Raw genomic sequence first — 24,683 nt, 5'->3', positions numbered from 1 at the left:
TGCAGGTCTATGGTTTTGCCTAGCAGTCCCTCTCGCCACTCCCTGCCAATCACACATTATGTCCTGCCCTAGAGGAAGAATGAAATATATGTCCTTCTCTTCTTAATACTAAGGTTTCTGCTTACTCTATTGGTAGCTAATGGTGAATAACCTATTGATTGGTATAAATCATTCAGGTGGTAAGTGACCACCAGTTGTGAGGTAGAGTGGTGATTTCAGTGCTCCTAGTCATGGATTTCCCACTGGACATGTTTCCTTCAAAGCCAGTTTGACCATCGCTTCTGATCTTTCCTTGCAACGTGGAGCTGTAGGAGAAACGTTGAATGTGTTTTTAGGTCCATTCTCAATTCATATGACATGATCATGGGGCCCAATGTGCTTGGTCTTTCATCTGCATAAGCGGATGCTCAATACAGATATCACACCAAACCATGGTTTGTGCTCACCATAGTTTAGAACCCAAGCTGTGGTTTGAGCTTCCAAATGTACGGGGAAACCAGGGCATTCCAGTTGCTGTGATAACAGTGTGTTAATTTATGCATCTTGATCATACCAAATTAGTTAGCTCAAACCATGGTTTGTCATTTCAAACATCAAATCAAAGCAGAATTTGTTTATTGCAGATATTCAGTGCTTTTTTTCTGGGGGGACGCAGCGGTATGCATACCCCTAAACATTTTGTGAATCTAAGTTTGGCCTCATTGAGGGGCAGTATTTCAATATGAGAGTACCCCTAAACATTTTTTACTAAAAAAGCACTGCAGGTATTTATACCTTTAGCCAGAAAGGCTCATAGACTCACTAACAAAAGCCAGTAGTGGAATAGTCCTGGCCCTCAATAAGCCTTTTTAAGCCTTTCGGTCTTAACAAACAAACAAACAAACAAACAAACAAACAAACAAACAAACACCTTAGGAGAAGGGAATAGAGGGTTGAACTTCCTTAACCATTATTCGGTGTGACATGTTCTTGTGGTTTGGTTTCTGTAGGCAATGGTTTAGTGCAATGAACTTACTATATAGAACTACCTTTCTCAACCTTGGGTCCCCAGATGTTCTTGAACTACAGTTTCTATCATCCCTGATCACTGGCCGTGCTGGCTAGAATTGATGGGAGTTGTAGTCGCAAAAACATCTAGGGACCCAAGGTTGAGAAAGGCTGGGCTAGAAGATGTACCAGAATCCTCTGCAACGTGACAGGTAATAGGGGTTCCATAGCAATGAAGTTAGTGCGGGAAAGTGTTCCCAGAGAGTGGAAAATTTGGAAACAGTTGGGAAAGAGCATCCAAAGGAAGCTGATGCTATTATTTATTTAAATAAATTATATTATGCTCTTTAGCCAAAATGGGCTCCCAGATTGCTAAAAAAAGATAACCCCTGCCCTCAAGCTTACAACATGACACAAAAAGAAAATGCGTTATTGAAGGAGTAGGAGATAAACAAACTTTGGTACAAGTTCAGAGTTACACTTTCTTCTGATGACCAATTGGGGTGGAAAGGTTCACGGAGAGGAGGCACCAGAAGCTTCTGGTCTCTGCACTGTTGCCAGGGCAGCTGACCCGACATCCGTTCTCTTGCCTCCATTGCCAAGGCCTGGTGGAATGGCGGCTGCCAGGGGACAGCAGTTGGTGGAGAGGGAAGCCTGGCTTCTCAGCAGAGCAAGTGGCAGCCCTGCATCCCAGCCCATCCCTCCTCTGCTCTAACCCGGTGGCCTCCATTTTCATACAGACTTGGCAAACTGCAAATGGGAATTAACTGACAAAATAAACGAATCCGTGTGCTCCCCCCCCCCTTCATCTGTCAAAGCGAAGCCTAGAATGCCAGCGGCAGCCTCAGAAAGCCATTTGTGACCTTCCGTGCTGCTGTCCTTTTTCTGCCAGCTTGCTGACCTTTCTCTCTTGTCTCCCACCTTGTCCCCCCAGGGAACCCCGCTGAAATATGACAGCAACGCTTCGGCAAGTGCCAAAAAGCATGATGTCCGTTCCATTATTGGAAGCCCGGGGAGGACTTTTCATCCCCTGCATTCCCTGGATGTCATGCAGGACCCAAGGACTCTGGAAAGAGCTTACGGGGAGAGTTTAAAAAGTGCTTACGAGGAGAGCTTGAAAAGCAGGCCCAGCCCAGTGACAAACTCTGGCGGCTCCATCACCAGAGGAGCCCCTGTGATCGTGCCTGAAGCAGGGAAACCTCGCCACAGCCCTCTTGCCTATGAGGACCACCAGGCAGCCCATGGGGCGGCTTTCAGCAGTCACTTGCACCGAGGGTCCCCAGTCTCCACGAGGGAGCCAAGCGCCCGGCAGCATGAAGGTCAGTGGTCCTGTTTCTCTGGTTGTGGATTAGGGGGCTTCTTCGGGTTGTACGTTTCAGGCAGTTGTGAGGCACCGGAACCAGGGACATGTCCAGGGGTGAGCTTATGGGGCACAGGCCCCAGACATTCTTTCAAGTGCCCTGAATGTTTCTTGGTTAATATTGAATTCAAGGAGAATTGAACCAGAGGTAATTAGGTTTACTGGGTAGGATATTTGGGGAAATAAATTAACTAATTATGGCTTAGGGGGTAACAAATAGGGGTAATTGAAGGAAATTCAATTTATCTGGAGCAGGGTTGTTTGGTACATTATTGGGGTAAATGAATGAGAAAGGAACTGGTTTTGGTTGATCTGTGGTGCAGTGCAGATTAATTGAATAGCTTATCTGGGGTGATTTGAACGAGGAATTACTTAGCATAAATCCTTGTGTGGCATTTAAGTCCAGGCGTTAAAGCCCAAGTTTGCATGTATACATCTTTAATTAGCATATGCAAATCAGCAGTAGCTCTGGGCGGGACCCAGTGTGTTTCTGTCCATACCACCATGATAACTTTCAAGAGGAAAGTTGCCCCTTTTGCTGCTGCTTTTTAGCAGTGTTTGGCCAGCAGGTGGTCACTGCAGATTCCACCTGCTTTTAAGGAAGCTGTCAGTCATATTAGAAGAGCTGGCGTCTACTCCCAGAGTTGCATGATCCACTTCTGCAGAAACAGGGAGACTTCATTATGTCAGCCTATTTTTTTCTTCCAGACTTGACCAATGCATTTGAAAAAGATTAGCACGGTTATTCTCCCTACGAATACAGTCTTTATGCCTATTAGTTTGTGACACCCCCCTTGCCTTAAAAGAATCAACATATTTGTTAAATGAAGTATCTTGTTCATTTCTAAGAACAGAAGATTCTCTTGGCTGGCCTTTATGTAATGTACACATATGGCCAGCCCTCTGCAAGCAAGATTCCAGGGCAGATTGTAGCCAAGAGGTTTGGAGGATTCCCAGTTTTAAACTTGTTTTAAATTCCGGGCCAGGGGTGTAATTTAGCAAGACTGTAGAATTTGGAGGTGACTTTGAAAGCAAATATGAACTGTTTCTCTGGAAATAATTACTGTACTTCTAAAGATGTATTGATGTGCTGCTTATGCTAGGAATGAGGAACCATTTACCCTCCTGACTCACAACAGTCCCAACCAGCCTGGCCAGTGGTCAGGGGTGCTGAGGGCTGCAGTCCAGCAACTTCAGGAGGGCCACAGGTTCCCCATCGCTGGCTTATGCAAAGCAGATTAGTGGCATGGATATTTAAACGCCATACCTCAAAAAGCCTTCATCACTATTTCACACCGCATAAATGGCATGTGGGTACAAAACAAAGGCAGTATTCAGGTGTGGGTTAATCATATTCTGATCCTAAATGAGTTTGCCGGGTACAGGAGGGTACTCAGAAATATTTGTGTTGCTGGAACTTCAGGTGTACTGGGTGGGTTTTCTAAAAATCATACACACAAGATGGAATTTATCAGGTGTGCCCCTGCCCTATTTAAAATGCATTGTTGGTTTCCACCAACAGCATCCAACTTTTTTCAATTAATCTAGAGCAGGAAACAATACCAGTCTGTGCAGCCGCCCACCATGCCTTGGGGTTGTTTTGGTTCTTGCGCACTACGGCCTTATCCACACTTTCCTTTTGCCCTGCTCTTTCCAGGCACAGGTATGGGCTTTAAAGCTCACAACTGAGCATTGTTGTTGTTTGTCCCAGAGTTTTCCTCACGAAAAACCACTCTTTAGCGCTCAGTCAGAGCAAACATCAGAACACCAGTCCAGGTTTACCACAGATTGCCATTTGCTCCAGTTCAACTTTAAAGAACAGGTTTTCGCAGGGAACACTCTGGAGCAAAAAAAATTGATGTTTGGACATGGAGCTTTAAAACACAGCTCATGCCTGGAAAGCATGGAGGAAAGGCAAGTGTGGATAAGCCCTAAGTTGTGGTGCAGGAAATACTGTGGAATCTAGTGCTGAGTCTGTGCCAGGCCGCTGGACAATCCTGCTCCAGACCAGCCACTCTGTGGTGTCCTGTTCATCTTGTTCATGATGCTACTGAAGCAACATTGCCCTGATGGATGACTCTTGTTGGGAAAGGGAGAGGAAGGGAGGGGTACAACCTTCTTGTTTCTTCTCAGTCTCTTGACAGCTTTTGACACCATCAACCATGGCATCCATCTGGAGCAACTCAGAGAGGTGGGGGCACCACATTGCAGTGGTTCCATTCCCACCTCCATGATTATTTAGACAGAATAGCAGTGGGAGATTTCTACTTGACCCTATGGGAACTACTCACTGGGGTCCCTCAAGGATTAATCTTGCAATACAAGGCCACTATGAGATGTCCTGAGGTGATTTGGAACAAGGCATCATCAATATACAGATAACACCCAACTCTTTCTCTGTTACACCTGAATCCGGTGTGGTTGGTCAGTTACCAGGAGGCGAGTTAATAAATTGAAGCTGAACCCAGACAAGATGGCGGTACTGTGGATTTGGAATTTAACCTGCCCTTGATGGAGTTGCTTTCCATCTGAAAGAGCAGGCTGAGTAGTTTGGGGGTGCAGTTCAAACTAGCTTTGCCAGTTGAAGCCAAGTTGACTTCAGTGCCTAGGTGTGCCTAATCCCAGCAGCAGCCAGTTTGCTAGCTGTGACCATTGGATTGGGAAGGCCTGACCACGGTTCTGGTAACCTCCAGCTTGGATTACAGCAGTGCACTCCATGTGGGACTGCCCTTGATGTAGATCTGGAAGCTGCAACTAGTGCAGAATGCAGCAACCAGAGTGCCAATGGACATGTCTGGGTCGAATCCATGTGATGGTAGTGGTTCCCAATTTGATTCCAAGCCCATAGATGCCTATGTTGCACTACACGTGACACAATATCTCAAGTAGTGGCTCCTTCCATATGAACTGTCTCTGAGTTATGATCAGTGATCCTGCTGCCAGGAGAAATCTAGGCAGAGGGGTGTCAGCATGTGAGCAAGCCTTCTCTCTGAGGTGCATTGAGCACAGATACTGCTAATTTTTCATTGGCAGCAAAAGAAGCAGCTATTTCCCCAGGTCTTCAGGAGGGATTGACATTTGGAACCACTTGGATAATTTCATCACCTGCTTTTATATCCTTCAGGCGTGGCTGTTCTATTATTGTAATATTTTGTAGTGTTGGTTGATCATTTGATGACCTTGTGATTTGTTTGTGCTGCGAGGCCGTAGAGTGAAGGGTAGTCTATAAATAAGTCAAATGAGCAATAAATAAAGCAAGCTTTGGTGTACAACCTATTCTGGGCCTGTTGCAGCTGTGTTTGTATGACTGCAGAACCCAAACTGTTCTCATCGGGCAGATCCAGGTCACACTCCAGGCTTTGTTCTAAACTGGTTCAGATAAGAGCAGGTTTGGGAAATGGGCAGAGTTCCTTTCAGTCTCAAACAAGCTCTTTTTGCTTTGTTCAGTCCAAAACAGGAGGGGCTGGCAAGGGAAGTATTTAAAAGTTGAGGTGCCATTGCCAAATGAGAAGGAAAATGTGAAGAGCCTGTCATCTTTCCAGCTGCAAGTTGCAAAAATGCTTCCGGCTCCCCAGGACAGGAGGAGGAGGGGGCTCTCAGCCTCATCTGGCCTTCAATTTCACCTTGCATGTTTTTAATTCTTTCCATGGTTGCTGGGTGGGTCTCTCTCTCTCTCCCTCTCTCTCTCTCTCTCTCTCTCTCTCACACACACACACACACACACACTTTCATTTTCACATTAACCTGTTGTCTGCTGACAGAATATATAAGGCAAGGGTACATTCAGTGTACGCTTTCCTTAGATGTTTACAGAATCATTCCCCATGCTCCTTTTAAACCTACTAGATCTTCTGGCTCCATACTTTCTGCCAAAAGAACAAAAGCCAAATCCCAGCCCTCACTGATCTGTGCCACTTCCCCCCTTGGCTTCTCTGTGTCTCCTTTCCCCATGGCCGATGTAAATGGTTTGCACGTCACCAGTTCAGTCCCTGGTAACTCCAGTTCAAATGAGCAGATGAGAGTCTGCCCAAAACCCTGGTGAGCTGCTGCTGATCAAAGAGTAGACAAGACTGAGCTAGGCGTGCAATTAGTTTGATCTTGTTAGAAGGCAGTTTTTCTATGGATCTGTGTTGCACGTCATCTCCATTGAAACACAACAAGACTCCTGTTTAAGGAAGGGCTTGCAAACCAGTCTTTCCCTTTAAGGTGATCCAGTAGGGTTGTGGGAAAGAAACACTAGGGCACAGCAGCTCCTTTAAATGGCACAGGCGGCTGTTCCACACTTGACAGCCAACCTGGGTTTGTGACTCACTCAGGTGTTTACTTGGGAGGGAGCCACAACCAATCCTGGCTCTCTAGTGACTGTCCTGGTACAATGCATGTCTGGCACATTAAATTACACCTGGGGGAAAGGATGTGAATTGACCCTTTGAATCAGGGTATCGGGTGAATAATGTATAGCATTCTCAAAAGAGATCTGATAGCCTGGTCAAGTTCCAAGCAATGCCCTAGTGTGCATGAACTGCATTGTTGATGAGAACAGATTTGTTTCAGGTGGCGAGCTCAATGAAGTTGTCTACTCGGTGTGAAGCAGCTAAGGCAAAATCCATGTTGGAGCCAGTAGCAAAGGGTCTGAAAATAAAACTCCAGTTATTATAATGCCTTTCTGCAAACCTGTAGTGTGACCACACTTGGAATACCGTGTACAGTTCAGGTTGCTGCAACTTGGAAATTTATTTTGTACAGCTGGAAAAGGTGCAGGAAAGGGTAACCAAAATTATAATAGCACAGGAGCAACTGAGGAAAGGTGACAGTGTTTGGAGATTTTTAGTTTAGAAAAACTGAGTAAAGGAGGGGGTGTTAAAATCCTGCATAGTGTGCAGGAAATGGATTTCTCTTGCAATACTAGAGTTCAGGGTCATCCAGTGCAGCTGAAAGTTGGGAGAGGTGGATAAGACCATCAATGGCTAGAAGTCGTGGTGGTTATGTACTGCCTCCAGAATCCGAGGTGCTGTTCTTCTGAGACCAGGAGTGGCAGAAGGCTTGTGGGCTTCCCAGAAGCCATCTATCTGGTTGGCCACTGTGAGCACTGAATGCTGGACTTGACGGGCCTTCGGACTCATCCAGCAGGGTTCTTGTTATGTTTAGTTTAGTTGTACTTAGTTACCAAACTGCCACAAAGCCAAGGTTTAACAGAATGAATGAAAGGTTAACATCAACAGAAGCTATCAGGTTAAGAAATAGAAAGGGGTGACTTTGGATTTTGTGTTTGTGGGAATTCTAACTGAATTGGGAGTGCCATGGATTTAAATAAAGGAATGTTAAATCCTGCTGTACAGAGGCAAGAACTAGTGTTCCCTCTGGAGAAAAGTTAAAAAATAAAGAATAAGGATGGTATTGCTGTTTTCTTTTATCCAAAGAACAAAATGATAGTATTTACAAGAGGTTTCAAGTGCTGTGATAACATACCTGTCGGTAGCAGGAGGAAGGGCTTGTTTCTCTCTTTCTATTTATTATTAAATGCGATGAAACTGTTTTCATGCCTTCTGTCTTGAATTTTTTAAAAACATCTTTATTGAAAGTTTTAAGAGTGCATAATTATATGTGCACTAAACATGATGAGACGTAAATAAGAGAAAAGAAAAAGAAAAACAGAACCCGCGTAGAAGGGGAAATAAAGGGGGGAGGGGGGGCCCAAACTGTATATTTTACAAGGTTGTTATTGTACTTCACCAGATCTTAACTTATTACAGTATTTGTAAGAATGGATTCCAAATATCATTGAATTTGTCCATGGCAAGTCTTCAATCCAGTCATAGAAGGGAGCCGCGTTTTTATTTTTCCAATTCATCAGTACCAGTCTTTTTGCTGTGGTCATATTGTCCTTTTGTAAGGTTCCATGTGCTGGGTATATAATTCAAGAAGATATTCTGCTCTGTAAATGTAAGGTTATTCTGTACAGTTCTGTTGACAGTTTCAGTTATCGTCTGCCAAAAAATCTTTCAATATAGGACAATGAAAAAACATGTTTTAGAGAAGCATTATCCCTATTGCATCTCCAACAGTTAGATACCTTAGATAGCCCTTTTTTAAACATAATGGGGTCCAGTATATTCTAAATATTTTTTGTTGTTGTATAAGGTCAAAATTGAGATCTCTTAATTCTTTATTCCAAACCTCCTTCAGTACCTGTATATCAATTTGGTTTGCTAATAACAAAAATTTATATATGTTGATGGCCAGTTTTTTGTGGCATAAGAATTAATCAACTGCTTCAATATTTCTGGGGTCTCTGAAGCTGTAAAAGCTTCTGGTCCGTAGATGGTGGTTAGCAAGTGTTTCATCTGGAGATATTGCCATTGAGCATTTGTAGGTAATCTGTATTTGTCTCTTAAGATGGAGTATATATAATATTCATCCTCTTCATTTATCAGCTGGTCTAACATTAATATACATATATATATATATATCCCGAAGCCTTCGGAGTGCAGTGCGAGTTACCGCTGCGCTCCAAAGGCTTCAGGCAGCCATCCCTGAAACCTCCGGGGCACGGAGGGAGCGCTCCCTCTGCGCTTTGGAGGCTTCACGTTGCTATCGCTGAAGCCAAGGAGCCTGCATTCGCTCCATAGGACTCACACACATTTCCCCTTAATTTTTGGAGGGGGAAAGTGTGTCCTATAGAGCGAAAAATATGGTGTGTGGGTGTGTATTCACAATTTTATATATTTTATACATTTTAACATAACCATTTCAAACATTAAAATGCAAGGCACATTTGAACCTTCGGACCTCCTTCCCTCCCTCCATGGGTTCCATGTTTAAGATTAAGTTTGCTGCATCTTTTATCATTATCCATCTATTAAATATCCATAATTATCGCAAAAAAATCCACATTACAATTTTCATTACAACCCTGTCAGTGATTTTAACTGTTTACAGTGGTCCTTTAAATAAATTACAGATTTGCTTCAGTCTTTAGAAAATACTTGATCTTCCTGGTTTCGGATCTTCCCCGTCAGTTTCACCATCTCCACAAATTCCATCAGTTTCATCTGCCATTCTTCTTTTGTTGGTACTTCACCTTCCTTCCATTTCTGGGCTAGTTGCATTCTCCCTGCTGTCGTTGCACAAGTCTTTTATCTTCACTTGGTAACTCTTCACCTATTATACCTAGTAAAAAGACTTCTGGTTTTTTAACAAATCTATTTTTAAACATTTTCTTTAGTTCATTATATATCATTTCCCAGAAAGCCTTTACCAATGTACATGTCCATTAAAACGTATACCCAAATTCATCCACCTCTTCCATACGGTCATTAAAGACGTGTTTCCCCACAAAGTCATTTTGTCGTGGGAGAAAAAATCAAATTTGTAATTTGGGGACATATGGTGCCATATCGTTCGAACTGATGTTAGTATTTCAGTAGCATCTTAAGTATTAATGTATTAAGACCCGAGTGCTGCCCATCTCTCTAGGTAAAGGGTAAAGGGACCCCTGACCACTAGGTCCAGTCGTGGCCGACTCTGGGGTTGCGGCACTCATCTCGCTTTATTGGCCGAGGGAGCCGGAGTACAGCTTCCGGGTCATGTGGCCAGTAGGACTAAGCTCTGGCGAACCAGAGCAGCGCATGGAAATGCCGTTTCTCTAGAAGTGCTGCATCTCTCTAGAGGTGCTACATATTCCAAAGCATCCCATTTTGGACAGTTGTTTTCAGTTGTGGGTCTCCAGAATAGTGTACCTGACAGTAAATATCCTTGTTGATACAATTCTAAGTCTGGGATCCCAATTCCTCCATCTTTTATCAGTATTTGCATTTTTTGCATAGTTATTCTTGGAACTGAAGAGCCCCAAAGGCATTTTCTAATAAAAGAATAAATTTTGTGAAAGTACTTGTTCGTTGTGTGAATTGGAATTTTTCTTAAGACATAAAGTAGTCTAGGTATTATGTTCATTTTAAGAGCATTGACTTTCCCCCACAGAGTCAGGTTCAATGACTCTCATCTGTCGATGTCTATTGATACCTCATGATATATTTTGTTGATGTTTAATTATGCTCATTTAGATAAGTTGTGGTATTAATATGCCTAGATATTTAATGTTGTCTTTGCAAATATGAAATTGGTATTGTTTAAACGGTTGAACCAAAAAGTTATTTCCTATTAACATCAACTCCGATTTGGACCAGTTTATAGTATATCCAGAGATACTGCCAAAAAATCTATATTTTGCATTAATATTGAAATAGTACTGTTAGGTTTCGTAATAAACAGAAGAATATCATCTGTAAACATTACCAATTTGTATTCAAATGAGTTATGAATTACACCAAAGATTTCCTTATGCTGTCTAATAGTACATGCCAGGGACTCCAAACAGATGTTAAAAAGCAAAGGCAGAGTGGGCAGCCTTGCCTAGTACCTCCAGATAATGTGAAAGGTGCAGAAATTATGCCATTTGTCTTAAATCTAGATGTAGGGGAGCAATATAATATGTTTATCCATTTTATAAAGTCTAATGGAAAACCAAATTTTTGTAGTACTTTTTCCACATATAGTTTGTGGACCTTATCAAAAGCTTTTTCCATATCTAGAGATAGTATACAGTAGCTAAATCTTCACTGTTCCTGTTTAAATTTATCAAATCCACTACCAGCCTGATGCTATCTGCAGCTTGTCTCGTCTTTATAAACCCTGTTTGGTCATTTTTAATAATAGTTGGTATTACTCTTTGCAAGCTATTTGTTAATACTGCTGTTAAGATTTTCGTATCAATGTTTATCAAAGAAATTAGGTGATAGTTGGCACATTGCATCAGATCCTTGGCAGGCTTTGGAATAGCAGTAATGTAAGCATGGTTGAATAATGTTGAGCTGATTCCTTCTGTAAATATCTCATCATGTAACTGATATAATCTAGGTGACGGGAGATCAGTATATGTTTTATACCATTCCACTTGAAAGCTGTCTAGCCTGGTGCATTACCATTTGCCATATTTGAGATTGTTTCCCCAATCTCAACTTCTGATATTGGAGACATCAATAGTTGTTTTTGTGTGTTTTCTCGTCTTGGTAGTTTTATTTTTATGGGCGGGGAATTCCATAACCTCTTCCAGTGCCTCTTCTGCTTGTCTCTTTTTTATATATAATTTCATTTTTCATTTTCAACTTTTACAAACATTTTAGCCAAAAAAGCCAACAGTCAAATCTAACAGGTAAAGGGAGGTCCTTGTCTCAGAATGGCTTGAGATCTCGAGGGCGTTTCCACAGAGGCTCTTGTAACAAACCATTTTTACTTTGACAGGGAGCATTGCTGCTGGGAAGCCTGTATCCCAGGACAGAAAGATCACCCCGACGCCAAGAGAAATGGCCAGCTCCAAGTCGCCTCATGCCACCCTTGCAGACCACCACCCCCCTATCTCTCCATATGAGCACCTGCTCCGGGGAGTGAGTGGTGTGGACTTGTACAGGGGACACATTCCATTGGCCTTTGACCCAGCAGCTATTCCCAGAGGAATCCCCCTGGAAGCAGGTAAACATGTCTTAGGTTCAGAAAATGGCAGCAGTGAAACAGTCACCATGGCTGGAATATGCTGAGTTATCTAGGCCAGCGTTACACAGCTTAGTCTCTCTGTACAGATTCGACTGGCTTAGTTCTTAAGAATCTGGATGCATTGTTCAGTTTAGAACAATTTAACAGACAATGGAAAAGGACAGAGAACATTGGGAGATGTTTGAGGCCATTCTAGCAACATGCAGAGTAAAGAAGAATATCTCTGGTTTCAGACACCCTGGGATAGTTGCAGCAAGAACGGGGGGTGGCAAGGTTCAGGTAAAGAGGAGAAGAGTTTGGACATGAGTGGTAGTGGTGAACTTACAGTGAGAAGCCAAAAATAGAGAGTTGAAGAAGAGATCTAGTAGAGCAGAGATGGCTCCAATTGCCCCCCAAGTGCTTTTGTTTTGAGACAAACTCTGCTGAAGAAAACACACAGCATGTGAAAAAGCTAATATTGTCCCTTTTCTCTGTTCTGTCCAGCAGCCGCTTATTACTTGCCAAGGCACCTCGCTCCTAGCCCTACGTACCCCCATCTCTACCCACCATACCTAATCCGCGGCTACCCAGATACGGCTGCCATGGAGAACAGGCAGACCATCATCAACGACTACATCACCTCCCAGCAGATGCACCACAATGCTGCGGCTGCCACTGCAATGGCCCAGAGGGCAGACCTGCTGCGTGGCCTGTCTCCGCGAGAGCCCTCGCTAGCCCTCAATTATGCAGCAGGTCCGAAAATAGGTTTGGGGTTGTGTGGCAAATTCTGGCAGGTGTCTGGGTTCGTCTGTTGCAGCAAAAGCAAGAGAGATCCTTGAAGCACTTTCAGAGAACCATATTTGTTTATAGCATAAGTTTCCATGGGCCAGGCTTGGTCCGTTGCTGGACAAAGCATGCAAAAGGATCTCCCCCAATTCACTGGTTAGATTCAAGGTGTCATAGGGCTCTCTGTGTGGCTGAGACTAGGAGGACTTTGTGAACATGGAGCAAGTTTCAGGCATAAGGGCCTGATTTGGCAACATTAACTGGTGAAGGCATCAATCAGCTGCAACATTTTTGATGTTTCACATGATGCATGCAGATCATGGGGATCCAATGGTGCTTCTTAACTGCACCAGTAATTCTGGTGATGAAGCTTTTGCATTACCTAGAACTCTTCAGCAACCCTTTCCTCAGGCCTTCAGTTTTCCCTGTTCCGCATTGCCAAGTTGCATTAAGACAAGAGAGAGGTTCTTCACTGTGTTTTGTCTGCCCACTTCTTTGCCTGCCATTCTGAACAAGCTGCAGGCAGTTTGGGCAGCTGGCCTTGCCCTTCAGGTGATGCGATACCATGTGACAGGGACAGAACCTGCTGCTTTCAGAAGATGGATCTCCCTAAAAAGTGCAGGAGGCATGGGGCACACAGGAAAGTCGGAAAGTGGTACCCACTGTCCGGATTAAGGCATCCTTTCACAGCTGACACAGCACAGGCCACCGTGTCGTACAATGCCACAAGAGGCTATTGCTTTTTTGAGACTGCACTTCTAGTACCAGGGCATATTGCTTCTCCTAACTGTCTCTCCCCCCTCCATTCTCTTAGCAGGAATAATTGACCTGTCTCAAGTGCCACATTTGCCTGTGCTTGTGCCCCCCACCCCGGGCACTTCTGCCGCCTCCATTGACCGGATCACATACATCCACAGTGCCCCCCAGGCTTTCACTAGCCGACACAGCAGCTCTCCACTCTCCCCAGGTAGGCTGATTCTTGATATGTTGCTGAAATTCATTAGGTGCTTCTTTAAGACCTAAGTTAACACACACACATGTGCACTCTCAGCCTAGAAGAACATAAGAGACATGGAGAAGAGGAATATAAGAAACAACAACACATGGGTATCCCCAAAAAAGGGACACAAAGCAAAATTAAGGGGCTAAAATTGCAGTGCTTAAAAATGGGCGTGTCATTTTATACCTGGGTGTAAAACTGTTTCAGGCTGCAGTTTTCTTTGGCTGCTGGCAGGGGGCCTGCAGAATAGCTGCTTTAATATTCAGGCCAAAACATCTGCTTTCTGAGCATGTTCAGACTGTGTGTTTAATGATTCATAGGAGGCCACACACACCTGACCAAGCAGACAGGACCTTCAGTTTCTGAAAGGGAGCAGGAACGAGACCGTGAACGGGAGCGTGAGAAGGAGCGCAAGAAGTCGGTCTTAGCAGCCACAACCACTGTGGAGCATGCCCCCATCTGGAGACCAGGTTGGATCGCATTCCTTTAGTGACCCGGGGGGGGGGGGGCAGCGGGTGGAGGTGCCTGGCAGGGACTTGGTTAAGTTCTTTCTTGTTCAACTGTTATTTGTTTTGGATTTTCCACATCTAGAGTTTTCACAGTGTTTCTTTGTGTTTTGTGGCAGGCACAGACCAAAGCAGCAGTCGGCCGTCACACTCTCACAATCACAAGCACTCCCCTGTCTCGCCCCGCACCCAGGACAACATCCAGCAACGCCCCAGCGTGTTGCATAACACAAACATGAAGATGATCCCTTCGGAGAACCTTGCCCCCTCAGTTCTGCGGTATGTCAGAGATGCGCTAACGACCTTACTGGTTCCTGACGTGCCATGGGCAGGGTTGCTCAGCACATTTTATCTATTAAATTTCTGTACTGCCCTTCATCCAAGGATCACAGGTCGATTTACATTTCACATTGCCGATTGGGGCCTTGCAGGGAGGAAATTGCATTGGGTGCAGATCATGTTGCAAAGAGGACATTTTAGTGTCACGGCTAAGGTGGCACTTGGGGGATGTGGCAGAGGTTTGTAGCATACATATATATACCTGAAACATTCAAAGCCCACCCTTCAGCCTAAAAGGGTCCCCAGGGGGGCATACAAGAACCATTTAAAATGCAAATCCTACATGAAAGCAAGAATAGATACTGTAAAAGAGAACAGGGAAACTACAGAAACAGAGTCAGAATGAAACTTCAGAACAGCAGGAAAAATAACACTCAAAGCCTGGCAAAGAAAATAAAAATAAAGCTTCCACATTCACCTAAAAGCCAGCAGAGAGGAGGTTATGAAGGCCTCTCAAGGGGTGAGCATTCCATAATCATTATGCCACCATTTAAAAAAATGATTTGTGTGGGGAGCATGGAAGACTTTTCTCCCTCTCCCCTCAAACTAGAATAGGGCTGGGGAGCCGATGGCCCTCCAGGTGTTGTTGTGACTATAACTCCCCACCATCCTGGCTTTGCTGCCCAGAGCTGATAGGACTTGGAGGTTGACAACAGATGGAGGGCTTCAAGGTTCAAGAGTCAGGGACAAGTGGTCCAAGAGGAACAAAAGGGAATTACTTATTTGCATAAAGTTATATCCAGTGCTGGTGTTGCTCACTGAAACTGATGGGCCTGATATATTCACGGCAATTAATGTCAGTGTGTCTACTCTGAGTAGGACTAGCACTAGATACAGCCCATAGTACATAATTAGTTTTTTGACCTTGCTGTCCGAAGAGGTTCTGATTGCTGGTTGGTTAGATGGCTTTCCAAAAGGGTGGATAAATACATGGAGACATGAGGCTCTGGCAGGGTTCTAGAGCCTTCCCATCTCCTTCCCAGAGCTGCGCAAGTGCTAACTAGGCTTTGGGAAGGAGGTGGGAGGACTCTAGGACCCTGCCAGAGCCCTCATGTCTCCTCCCCGAAGCCTAGTTAGCGCTTGCCCAGTTGTGCCAGGGAACCCACAGTTGTGCCCTAAATCTACCTCTGCCCCCACCCAAAAAGCTTCCCACAGGTCTCTTACTTTGCCTTCTGCTCTTCAGATCCACCTCCTCCTCTGCCACCACCACATCACCAGTTCGCTCCTCAGGATACTCCTCGGTATCATCACTGCGCAGCTCCGTAGGTGGGTTGGACAGCTATACCTCTATGATGGATCCTGCCCACATGCAGAAGGAGGCCTCCAGAGCGCAGGATGTCAAAGCGGAGCGGCCTCAGGCAGACAGCAACCTGTTCTCCTCCAAGCTGCCTGCTGGGGGCGGCCTGGAACAGTCGCCTTCACCCGTTAAAGCCATGGAGCCCAGGCCTTTGTCCTCCTCTGGGCCAGGTCCAACCCACCTGTATAGCAGAGGACAGGGGAAAAGCCACCCTCAGCACCACCCGCCCCTGGAGCAGTCGCTGCACGCAGTTTCGGCCAGTGAGCAGCCCAGTAGAGAAAAGAGTAAAACCTTTTCAGTACAGGAACAGGAGCTCCGAGCACTCGGTAAGACCACCATGACAGCGGCCAGCTTCATAGATGTGATTATCATGCGTCAAATTTCTTGCGATAAGGGGAAGCGAGAGAGAAGCTCGCTAAGTAACGACGCCAATAGCGATGGTAAGAAATTGGAGGGGGAGCGGGGCGGTTCTTCCAAGTTTGTGGCCTTAAAACACACACAAATACCTTTTTTCCCCCCGAAGACCCTTCTCACCCATCAATTTTTTAAATTTGATTTTTGCATTTGTGGTGACGGCCTGTTTTATTTCATGTGGTGTCTCATATGAAGGCTCTTACTCCTGTGTTTGTTTTCTCCTCCTGCCCATCTACATGCCTTCTTGGGTTTGGTTTTGTTTGTTGCTGCTGCTGTTATGCATATCATTCGGTTCCTGGTACGTGGCTGTGATTGTGACGGGCAAAAGGAGGGGGCTGAAGGGAAACATGAATGAGAGTGTAATGGGCAACAGTACTGTACGCTGCATGGATACTTTGGGGTGGGGTTTTGTTTTCAGGGGCTTTAGTTTATTCTCTGCTCCAAATTCCAAAGATTTACATTTTTCAAATAAGTTGCATGATTTTCAGTGTTTGTATGATATATATGGATCATAGCATGTATATTTTGTGTTTGGCATTGGGCAGTAGTGGGGCAGGAATGGGGAGCCTGTGTGCCTCCCGGTGTCGTGGGACTACAGCTCTTACCATTGGTCATGCTGGCTGGGGCAACATCCTGGAGGGGGCCACAGGTTCCCCATCCCTGTCATGGGTTATTGCCTGCATAATTCAGCTGGGCACCAGGGGCTGTGGCAACCATCCTGCTCCCTGCCTCCGAAAGGTCAGAGTCTATACCAAACAGGTAGCTCACCTAGGAGAAGGAAAACTGATCCTAAACCTTCACTGCATCTTCTGAGAGAAGAAAAGGCTAAGGAGTTAACCTTACACAAATCTGGAGTGGAATCCCTAAGGATGGCGCTTTGTGTGCCTTTTTCCGGCAACACCTGCAGCCAAGCTGGTGCCAAATGTATACCTCTGCTTTCCTTTGGGCCACATCAGTGAGGCTTAGAGTGGGGTTTTGTCATCTTGGCAGCCCAGGACCTCCATGCATACTGCCCACACATGCTTGTCCCCCAGGGAGGACACTTTGGGGCTGCTAACCCAGCAGATTGACTTCAACTCTGAAGGCACACTCTGTTGTCTCTCAAGACAGACAGATACCAACACACAATACACGCATCTAGGACTTTCTTTAATGGCAGTTACAATCTCCAAAAGTATCCAAGCTCTGAAGCACGTTCACATCAGACTACACCCTAGCTCTGTATATCTCTGCCAATGAAATGACATTTTCTGAAAGTTCAGAAAGCTAAGCTGCTGCATAGTACTATGGAGGTTCCTTCTGAATTGAGCCTAGAAGTGATTTGGCAAACTTTTGAGCTGAAAGTACCACTGGGGTAATATGATCATACCAGCTCATGCCAGGCATCACTCTGGCTGCTGTGTTATGAACCAGCTGAAGCTCCCAGGCACTTCTCAATTGCAGCTCCAAGTAAAAACTTCTGTAATAATCCGGCTTGGGTGTAGCTAGGGCATGAATGGCAGCAGCCAGGTCCAGTTTCTTTAAATATGGGCACAGCTTGGCACACCAACTAAATCTGATGGAAAGCCAAAGCTGTAAGTAGGAAGATCTAGGGAGTAAAGCACTTTGAGATGTGAGGATGCAGATGCTTCCACAGGTGACAGAAAATTCACTTGTGTTGCAGGGGGTTGGATTGGGTGACCCCCAGGCTCCCTGCTTCCAACTAGATTCTGTGAGATTTGATTATTATCTCTCTTTAAGTTGCATTTTGCTTTGAGAGCAGCCACATGCTTCTCTACTTAGTTTGGCTTCCTGGTGTTTCAGCCTCTGGCTTTCTGTTCAGGAAAGAAGCACTAAGGAGCAGGCGCATTTGCCCCCTGTGCCCCTTTCCTCACCTTCCTTCCCCATCAGTAAGAGCCACCAAGTTTAGAACACAGAGACAAATTGCTTTGAGCCACCAGGTGCCGAGCAGGGATGGAAACCAGTTGTAGGTTTTTATGGCTGTCAGGAAAGTCTTTTAAGGGTTTCTTTTGTCCATCCCTCTGTTAAATACAGCGTGAATCTTTTGCAACTGCTGCATTAGTGCTTAGAAGGAAAGAGTGTTGTTGCCATTTTAAAAGAGCCTTTGCTCTCTTTCATGCCTTCCAGGTTTCCATGGAAGCTACAGCCCTGATGGCATAGAAGCAATAAGTCCCGTGAGCTCACCCAGCACGCTCCATGAGAAAGGGGCAAAGCCATCCCAGGAGGCTGAGAAAGGGCGCGGGGCGGAGCATGACCCGCGGCTGAAGCAGCCAGGTGAGGGGACTTCCTGGAAAGGGCCACCATACACCTAGTGAACATTGGTGGCATCACCTCTTTGCCCAAAAGCACAACCAATAGCAGGAACAAGCCAACCTGACATTCCCCAGGTGCTCTGGACTACAATTCTCAGCACTCCTGACCAGCAGACATGTTGGCTGATGAGATTTGGAGTCCACACCATTTGAAGGGCACCATGTTGGCCATCTCTGCTAGTCAGCACGTGGCATTGATTTTACTACTGCTTGCAATCTTCAGATCAAATTGTCACCTCTAAAATGTTTGACATGTCATCACTGGCTCTTGTCGTTCGGTTTTTGCCTGTCTGCCTTTGCTTGCTTTATATGTAAGGGATTATTTTTCTTGACTTAAAGGAAAGGTGAGAGCACTGGAAATGGATGGCCTACGTGAATTTTAAAAGAAGCAGCAAGCATCTGACCAAGATGAATTTCAGGTGTCTTAACTCCTCTTGGGCTGCTCTGCCCATCTTTCTCTTTCCTCGTAGGTTCTCTTAAGCCTTCCGCAGCAGAAATCTCACAAATGCAGCAGCTCCACCAGCTCCCTGAAGATCGGCAGTCTCCGAGCCAGCCGTTCCAAGGGTCGCACAGCGCCAAAGGCCACCAGCGGGTCGTCACGTTGGCTCAGCATATCAATGTAATTAGCATTAGTCACTTAGCTTCCCAATGGATGTTGCACAGGCTTGGATGGGGAGTGCTGAAGCCGTGCTTGTTTGGAAAGAGTCCATAGCACACAAAGCCTCGCAATCCCAGGCTAGGTTTAAGCAGAGTTCCTGTAAGCACAGTCATTTTCTGTTGGAAGGAATGATCCGTGCAGCCCCTTCCAAGACTCATCCATGGAGCAGACTTTGTCTCTGCTTTTAAGCTCAGAATAAATGACTTGGAGGTTGTGGTATGGCTGACTCGTACAGATAAAACATTTTCATTCAGAGTATTAACTGCCCTGCAGTTGTAGAGCGTTATGTAGGACCAGCTAACAACATAAAATAACTGACTCGACTGGCAAAAATGTGAATTTATTTACTTATTATTTCATAAAATTTATACACCACTTGATTGTGAAAAACCTCAAAACAGTTTACAAAATGATAAAACAGTAAAACTGAGAAAAAATTACAACCCTGCTTTAAAACATACAAAAGTTATAATACTAAAACAGGTTGAAGTTACCTCAACTTTCTAAGCACCTGGGTAGAGTCAGCCAAACAATGAAGTTTAGAATCATAGAGCTGGAAGGGACTTGAGGCAGGACTCTCAGCTAAAGCATCCGTGGCCATCAACCTCTGCTTAAAAATCTCCGAGGAAGGAGAATTCGCCACCTCCCGAGGGAGATGGTACCACTGTCAAACAGCTCTTACTGGCAGAAAGCTTTTCCTGATGTTTAGCAGGCTCCGAAACAAAGGTGCCTGCTTGATGTCACTTTAGGCAAAAGTGTGGGTGCTGCCAGTGTCTTTGCCTGTGAATTGAAAATGTCCTCCTGTGTGTTTTGGTGAGCCCTGGAGCTCCCTGGAAGTTGCTCAGGGGTTCCTTGGTGAGCAGCTCTGGAATGGCAGGCAAGTTTCCTTGATAGCCAGCCTTGCCCACCATTGCAGCTGATCTTTGCCTGCCACGAACAGCAGGGAACCAGCTCTGTTCTACTGTGCCCTCTCAGTCCACACAGGGCAGTGCCAAGGCCCAAGTGGGCACAAGAGCATTCAACCTTAGAACCAGGGGTAGGAATCTCTTTCATTCCTTTCTGGGCAGCCTCCCGTGATGCATCCCAGCCAGACAAATGTGATTTGAGGGGTGTGGCCGAGGTGTGTGCAATCTGGGGAAAGTCCCGAGGGCCAGATAGAGGGTTGGAGGGCCACATTTGGCCCCTAGGCCTCAAGCTGATAAACCCTACCCTGGAGCACACTCCAAAGTCCAGACATTGTTCCACAGTGGGCACACAGGCTCTCATTGAGGAAAGTGCAAGTTTGGAAAGGACTGCCCGAGAGTGAGCCATTCTTCCCCAAATAAGAGATCTGGTTTTCCCTACTACATTTTGGGTGAGGAATCTCTTCTGGCTCTGCAACCCTGCAGCCCTTTGAGTTCCCGCCTCCAGAAAAGAGAGAGGGCGAAGTGCATAGATCCCCTTCCAGCACCTGCACGGGCCAGAATGCAGCACACCACCCACACAATTGGTGCTCACACTCGCATGCCCCCTGTATCCTCAGCCTCCCTCATAGCAGGCTGCTTGGAGCGCACAAGGAATGATCTGAAGACAAAAGCAGAGCTGTTTTCTCTTCTTGCAGGAGGTTATCACCCAAGACTATACGCGCCATCATCCCCAGCAGCTGAACTCCCACATCCAGACCCCTATGTACCCCTTCCCAGGGTCTGTGCTGGATCTTCGGCGAACTCCTAGTGAGGCTTACCTGCAGCAGCAGCAGCAGCAGCAAATGGAGCACATCCCTGCTTCAAGAATCTCCCCCGAAAGTGAAGAAAGCAAGAGGTGAGCCCACTTCGTCCCTGTCTCTTTGCCACTGATTGCCTGCTGCTTGCATTTCTGTCTCGCCCCATTCTGATATTACTGGTGTGTTCCAGCCAAAGTTACGGAGTTGGAAGTCCCTTTGCTGGGGCGAGAGGGGAAGGCACAGGGTTCCACTGAAGCAAATGGGGTTCAAGATTGGGGAGATTGTGTCCAAAGCTCAGGCAGATATAGAATCCAAACCCAAAGGAGCACAGGTATCGTCAGTGAAACGGGGGACCTTGGGAGAGGCAATATCCATGAGCTGCCACACATCTCCTCACCTGCTCCTACCCCAGGAGCAAAGGAAGCTGGGTGCAATTCCTGTCTGCTGGATTCTAGCTCTGCAAATCGCAAAATCGCAGTCCAGCAAGCCTGGCCCCCTCCCAATCTGTGAATGATAGAGAAGGGACTTTATTGGGATCCTTCGAGCTGAATCCTCCTCCTTGCCTTCCATACACCCCCCCCCCCATGGCAAGTTTCATAGGAGCACAGGAAGCTGCTAATGCGGAGTCTGTGAAGCCTAACTTGACTGGCAGTGGCTCTCCGAGATTTCAGGCCGTCCTCTGGAGGTGTTGGGGAGTGGACCTGGGACGCCTGCGTGCAAAGCTGCAGCCCTTCCTCTTGTACCGAATCTCAACAGTAAGGGAGTTCCACAGATGTGGAGCAACAACTGAGAATGCCATCTGCACGCCTTCCTCTTACGAACTCTGTGCACAGATGCCACGGACTGGAGAATGCCCTCTGAGTGTTGCTCCAGTGAGCGGCTCCAGCCAGCGATTTAGGGAGCACCTCATTCAAAAGGCCCAGCAGTTGCAGGACTTGGAGCTACAGTTTATATTCTGATGCAATAGAAGCTCTTGTCTGTTTTAGACTAGCAGTAATTGGAACTGGCATTATTCTTTCTTTCCCCCTTCTCTCCCCAGAAATTGTTTTGCAAGATTTGATTGAGAGCACCAATCACCACAATCACACTCATTACCTACTGTATAGTAGTGCCCTGTTTCAACGTAAGGGAATCACAATAGGATATGGAGAGGAAAGCCCAGACTGTTTAAAACCTTGCAGGAGTGGGGTGTTGTTGTTTTGTCCCAGCCTTCCCCATAGCGATTCTCCATTTCTTCCAGTGCAATTCTGTAACTTTTCTGCCCACTCTAACAATTGGGGTTTTCTGCCCCACCCCTTTACCTACACCAGCTCTTCTGTGTCAGAAGGAAAAGAGAGCCGTGTGGTTCACAGAGTCCTTCTGCTTCCTTCCTCAGGTCTCCCGAGCAGATCAGAACACCTGCTCCGAACAACTGTATTGAGCCCGTCTCTCCACCAGATGGGGTGGGAGAAGCCGATCACATGCGAAATGCTACATATCCCATCCTGTATCGAGAAGGGGAACAGCTGGAGCAGAGGTAATGGAGGCAGCAGCTGGGCTGTCCAGCGGGAGTTTCTGAGGATGATCCCGCCTCCCCACTCCACCCATTTTGTATTCCCCGCTGGGCAACCAGTGATTTTTGTCGTTCTCTTCCAAACAGACTAGCTCTGTGGTTGGGCAATCAGGCTTTTCAATTGTGCATTGAATGCTGGACATCCCAGCTTGGTTAAAACCATCTTCTAAAGCCACGTAGCTCTTTCAGAAACCAATCATTCAATGCATCCAGCATTGATTAGGGAAAACAGATGGGATCTCTTTAGATCAGTGGCATACTTAGGCATGGTTGTGGGAAGCATAGGAAACTACCTTACACGGAGTAAGACCATTGGGTCCATCTAGCTCAGTATTGTCTACACTGACTGGCAGCAGCTGTCCGGGGTTTCAGCCCAGGAGTCTTTCCCAGCCCTACCTGGGGATGCTGGGGATTGAGCTGGGGGCCTTCTCCCTGCAAAGCAGGTGCTCTTCCACTGAGCTCTGTCCCTGCTAACGGGGCAGCCTGTGGGCTCACCTAGTCCAGCTGTGTGCATTGTGCACCGTGCATGCGGAACAGTGTATAAGTGAGCTAGGTAGGTGTGTACGTGTGTTTGTGTTAGGGCTCATCCACACCTCCGCTTGTCACATGCCTAGAAAGCATGGGGGGCAGCAGTTTTCTGCTTGACCCATGGTTTCTAGGCCTAGGTCCGAGTGGTTTTCCCTTTGCCCCTCTCATTAAAAGCACATTCTTAAGCTTAAAATCGGAGCAAACCCGAATTGCCATTTTCCATAGGAGGAAAGCAGCAGGCTGGAGAAAGTGTGGAGCAGCCCTTGGAGGGCACTCATGACCCTTCCAGGAACAATCAGTCAAACTCCCTTATTGGCGTAGTAAGAGTACGTCATATACATGGATCAGAACACAGCACAGGTGACAAAACATAGTTGGAGGTACTTTAGGATAAAACTGTTCAGACGTTGTGAGATGCAAAAGTGGCTCCTAGGACCTGTGGTGATGTAATTTCATGATGTCACTCAAAAATCTTGCCACATTCTCCGCAACATCGTTCCTACAATTGTTCAACAGATAGATCACCCCCTTCCAGGAGCATGTGTTACTTTTAGCGTGAAACTGCTAGTGGATTAGGAGGTTGGGCCACTTGTTATTTTAGAGATAAATCCTGGGATACATTTTGTGATCAGGGCTCTCTAGGCCGAACATGATGGTATCAGGATTCCAACAAGATCAGTTTGATGGGCTTTCAATTGTGCAGGATGGGCTCCAAATCTCCAGGAAACAACGTGCAACCACCAGCCTTCTTCAGCAAACTGACAGAGAGCAATTCTGCTATGGTGAAGTCCAAGAAGCAAGAGATAATCAAGAAGCTGAGCACGAACAGCAGGAGCGAGGCAGAGTACAGTAAGGACTTCTCTGGGCTGGGATTTTATCCCTCTTATCTGTGGGAACAGGGCAGGAGCAATGAAGTGATGGTTACAGTTGGGGCTGCAAGGTTCGGTCAGTTAATCAAACTTAATCAGCTAAACTATTCTGATTCACCCAAAGAGTTTCCCTGATGAATTGGTCAGCTTATTTTTATTATTTTTATGCATGTACTTGTAAAAGTTGAATATTGCAAGTGTCATTTTTAGAAGGGATATTTGAGTGTGAGAGTGAACAGTGAATGCCATGGCACATGCATCAAAATATTAAAAGGTAATTACTTCATTACAAAGGCAGGTTTATTCAAATATAATCAAATAAATTAATTGACAAACAACAACATCTCTCACCCACCCTTCACTACAAGGTCCCAAAGTTGATAGCAACAATATAAAAATAAAATCAGGTAAAACAGTTAACAGATCGGAAGAAAAGGGTGGCCTTAATTAAAGGTAAAGGACCCCTGGATGGTTAAACCCAGTCAAAGGCGACTATGAAGTGTGGTGCTCATCTCGCTTTCAGGCCAAGGGAGCACTGGCATGCTTTCAAACTGCTAGGTTGGCAGAAGCTGGAACAAAGCCATGGGAGCTCACCCCATCACACAGATTCGAACTGCCAACCTTCTGATCAGCAAGCTCAAGAGGTTAGGTGGTTTAGACCACAGTGCCACCTGCTCCCTTATGAACTCAGGGCTCATCCATCCTGTTGTTTAATGTGGATAGTAAGCTTCTTATACACCAATTAATTCCCTGTTGTTAATATAACCCACCCTCCCAATCACTGCCTTCCCACACTTTCCCTTCCCCCAGTCCAGATTTCCCCATGCCCTCTTTGTTTCGGAGAA

The 24,683-nt window shown here is 45.9% G+C and overlaps 2 protein-coding genes across 51 annotated transcripts in view; both read left to right on the top strand.

The window, feature by feature from the left end:
• LOC310667244 (uncharacterized protein) overlaps positions 1-24,683 on the top strand; it is a 559,738-nt gene that overhangs the window by 396,168 nt on the left and 138,887 nt on the right. The gene's annotated exons all lie outside the window — the stretch shown is intronic.
• Positions 1-24,683, top strand: part of NCOR2 (nuclear receptor corepressor 2) — a 348,844-nt gene that overhangs the window by 312,206 nt on the left and 11,955 nt on the right. For 20 of the 50 annotated variants that reach the window (XM_083418926.1, XM_083418964.1, XM_083418929.1 and 17 more), the window contains 12 exons: positions 1,922-2,306; positions 11,648-11,875; positions 12,380-12,628; positions 13,476-13,628; positions 13,982-14,131; positions 14,287-14,446; positions 15,690-16,243; positions 18,345-18,491; positions 19,000-19,148; positions 20,788-20,987; positions 22,265-22,405; positions 23,673-23,818. In XM_083418926.1, the coding sequence (XP_083275052.1) occupies positions 1,922-2,306; positions 11,648-11,875; positions 12,380-12,628; positions 13,476-13,628; positions 13,982-14,131; positions 14,287-14,446; positions 15,690-16,243; positions 18,345-18,491; positions 19,000-19,148; positions 20,788-20,987; positions 22,265-22,405; positions 23,673-23,818 (2,662 nt within the window). The remainder of the gene's footprint in view (positions 1-1,921; positions 2,307-11,647; positions 11,876-12,379; positions 12,629-13,475; positions 13,629-13,981; positions 14,132-14,286; positions 14,447-15,689; positions 16,244-18,344; positions 18,492-18,999; positions 19,149-20,787; positions 20,988-22,264; positions 22,406-23,672; positions 23,819-24,683) is intronic. The other 30 variants (XM_083418959.1, XM_083418948.1, XM_083418961.1 and 27 more) reach the window with 7 other exon arrangements.

This window comes from Podarcis tiliguerta (genome assembly GCF_965153285.1).
Source record: "Podarcis tiliguerta genome assembly, chromosome: 16".
In the NCBI taxonomy this organism is placed as follows: domain Eukaryota; kingdom Metazoa; phylum Chordata; class Lepidosauria; order Squamata; family Lacertidae; genus Podarcis; species Podarcis tiliguerta.
The sequence above is the reverse complement of the archived record's forward strand: the minus strand, read 5'-3'. Positions and strand labels throughout refer to the sequence as shown.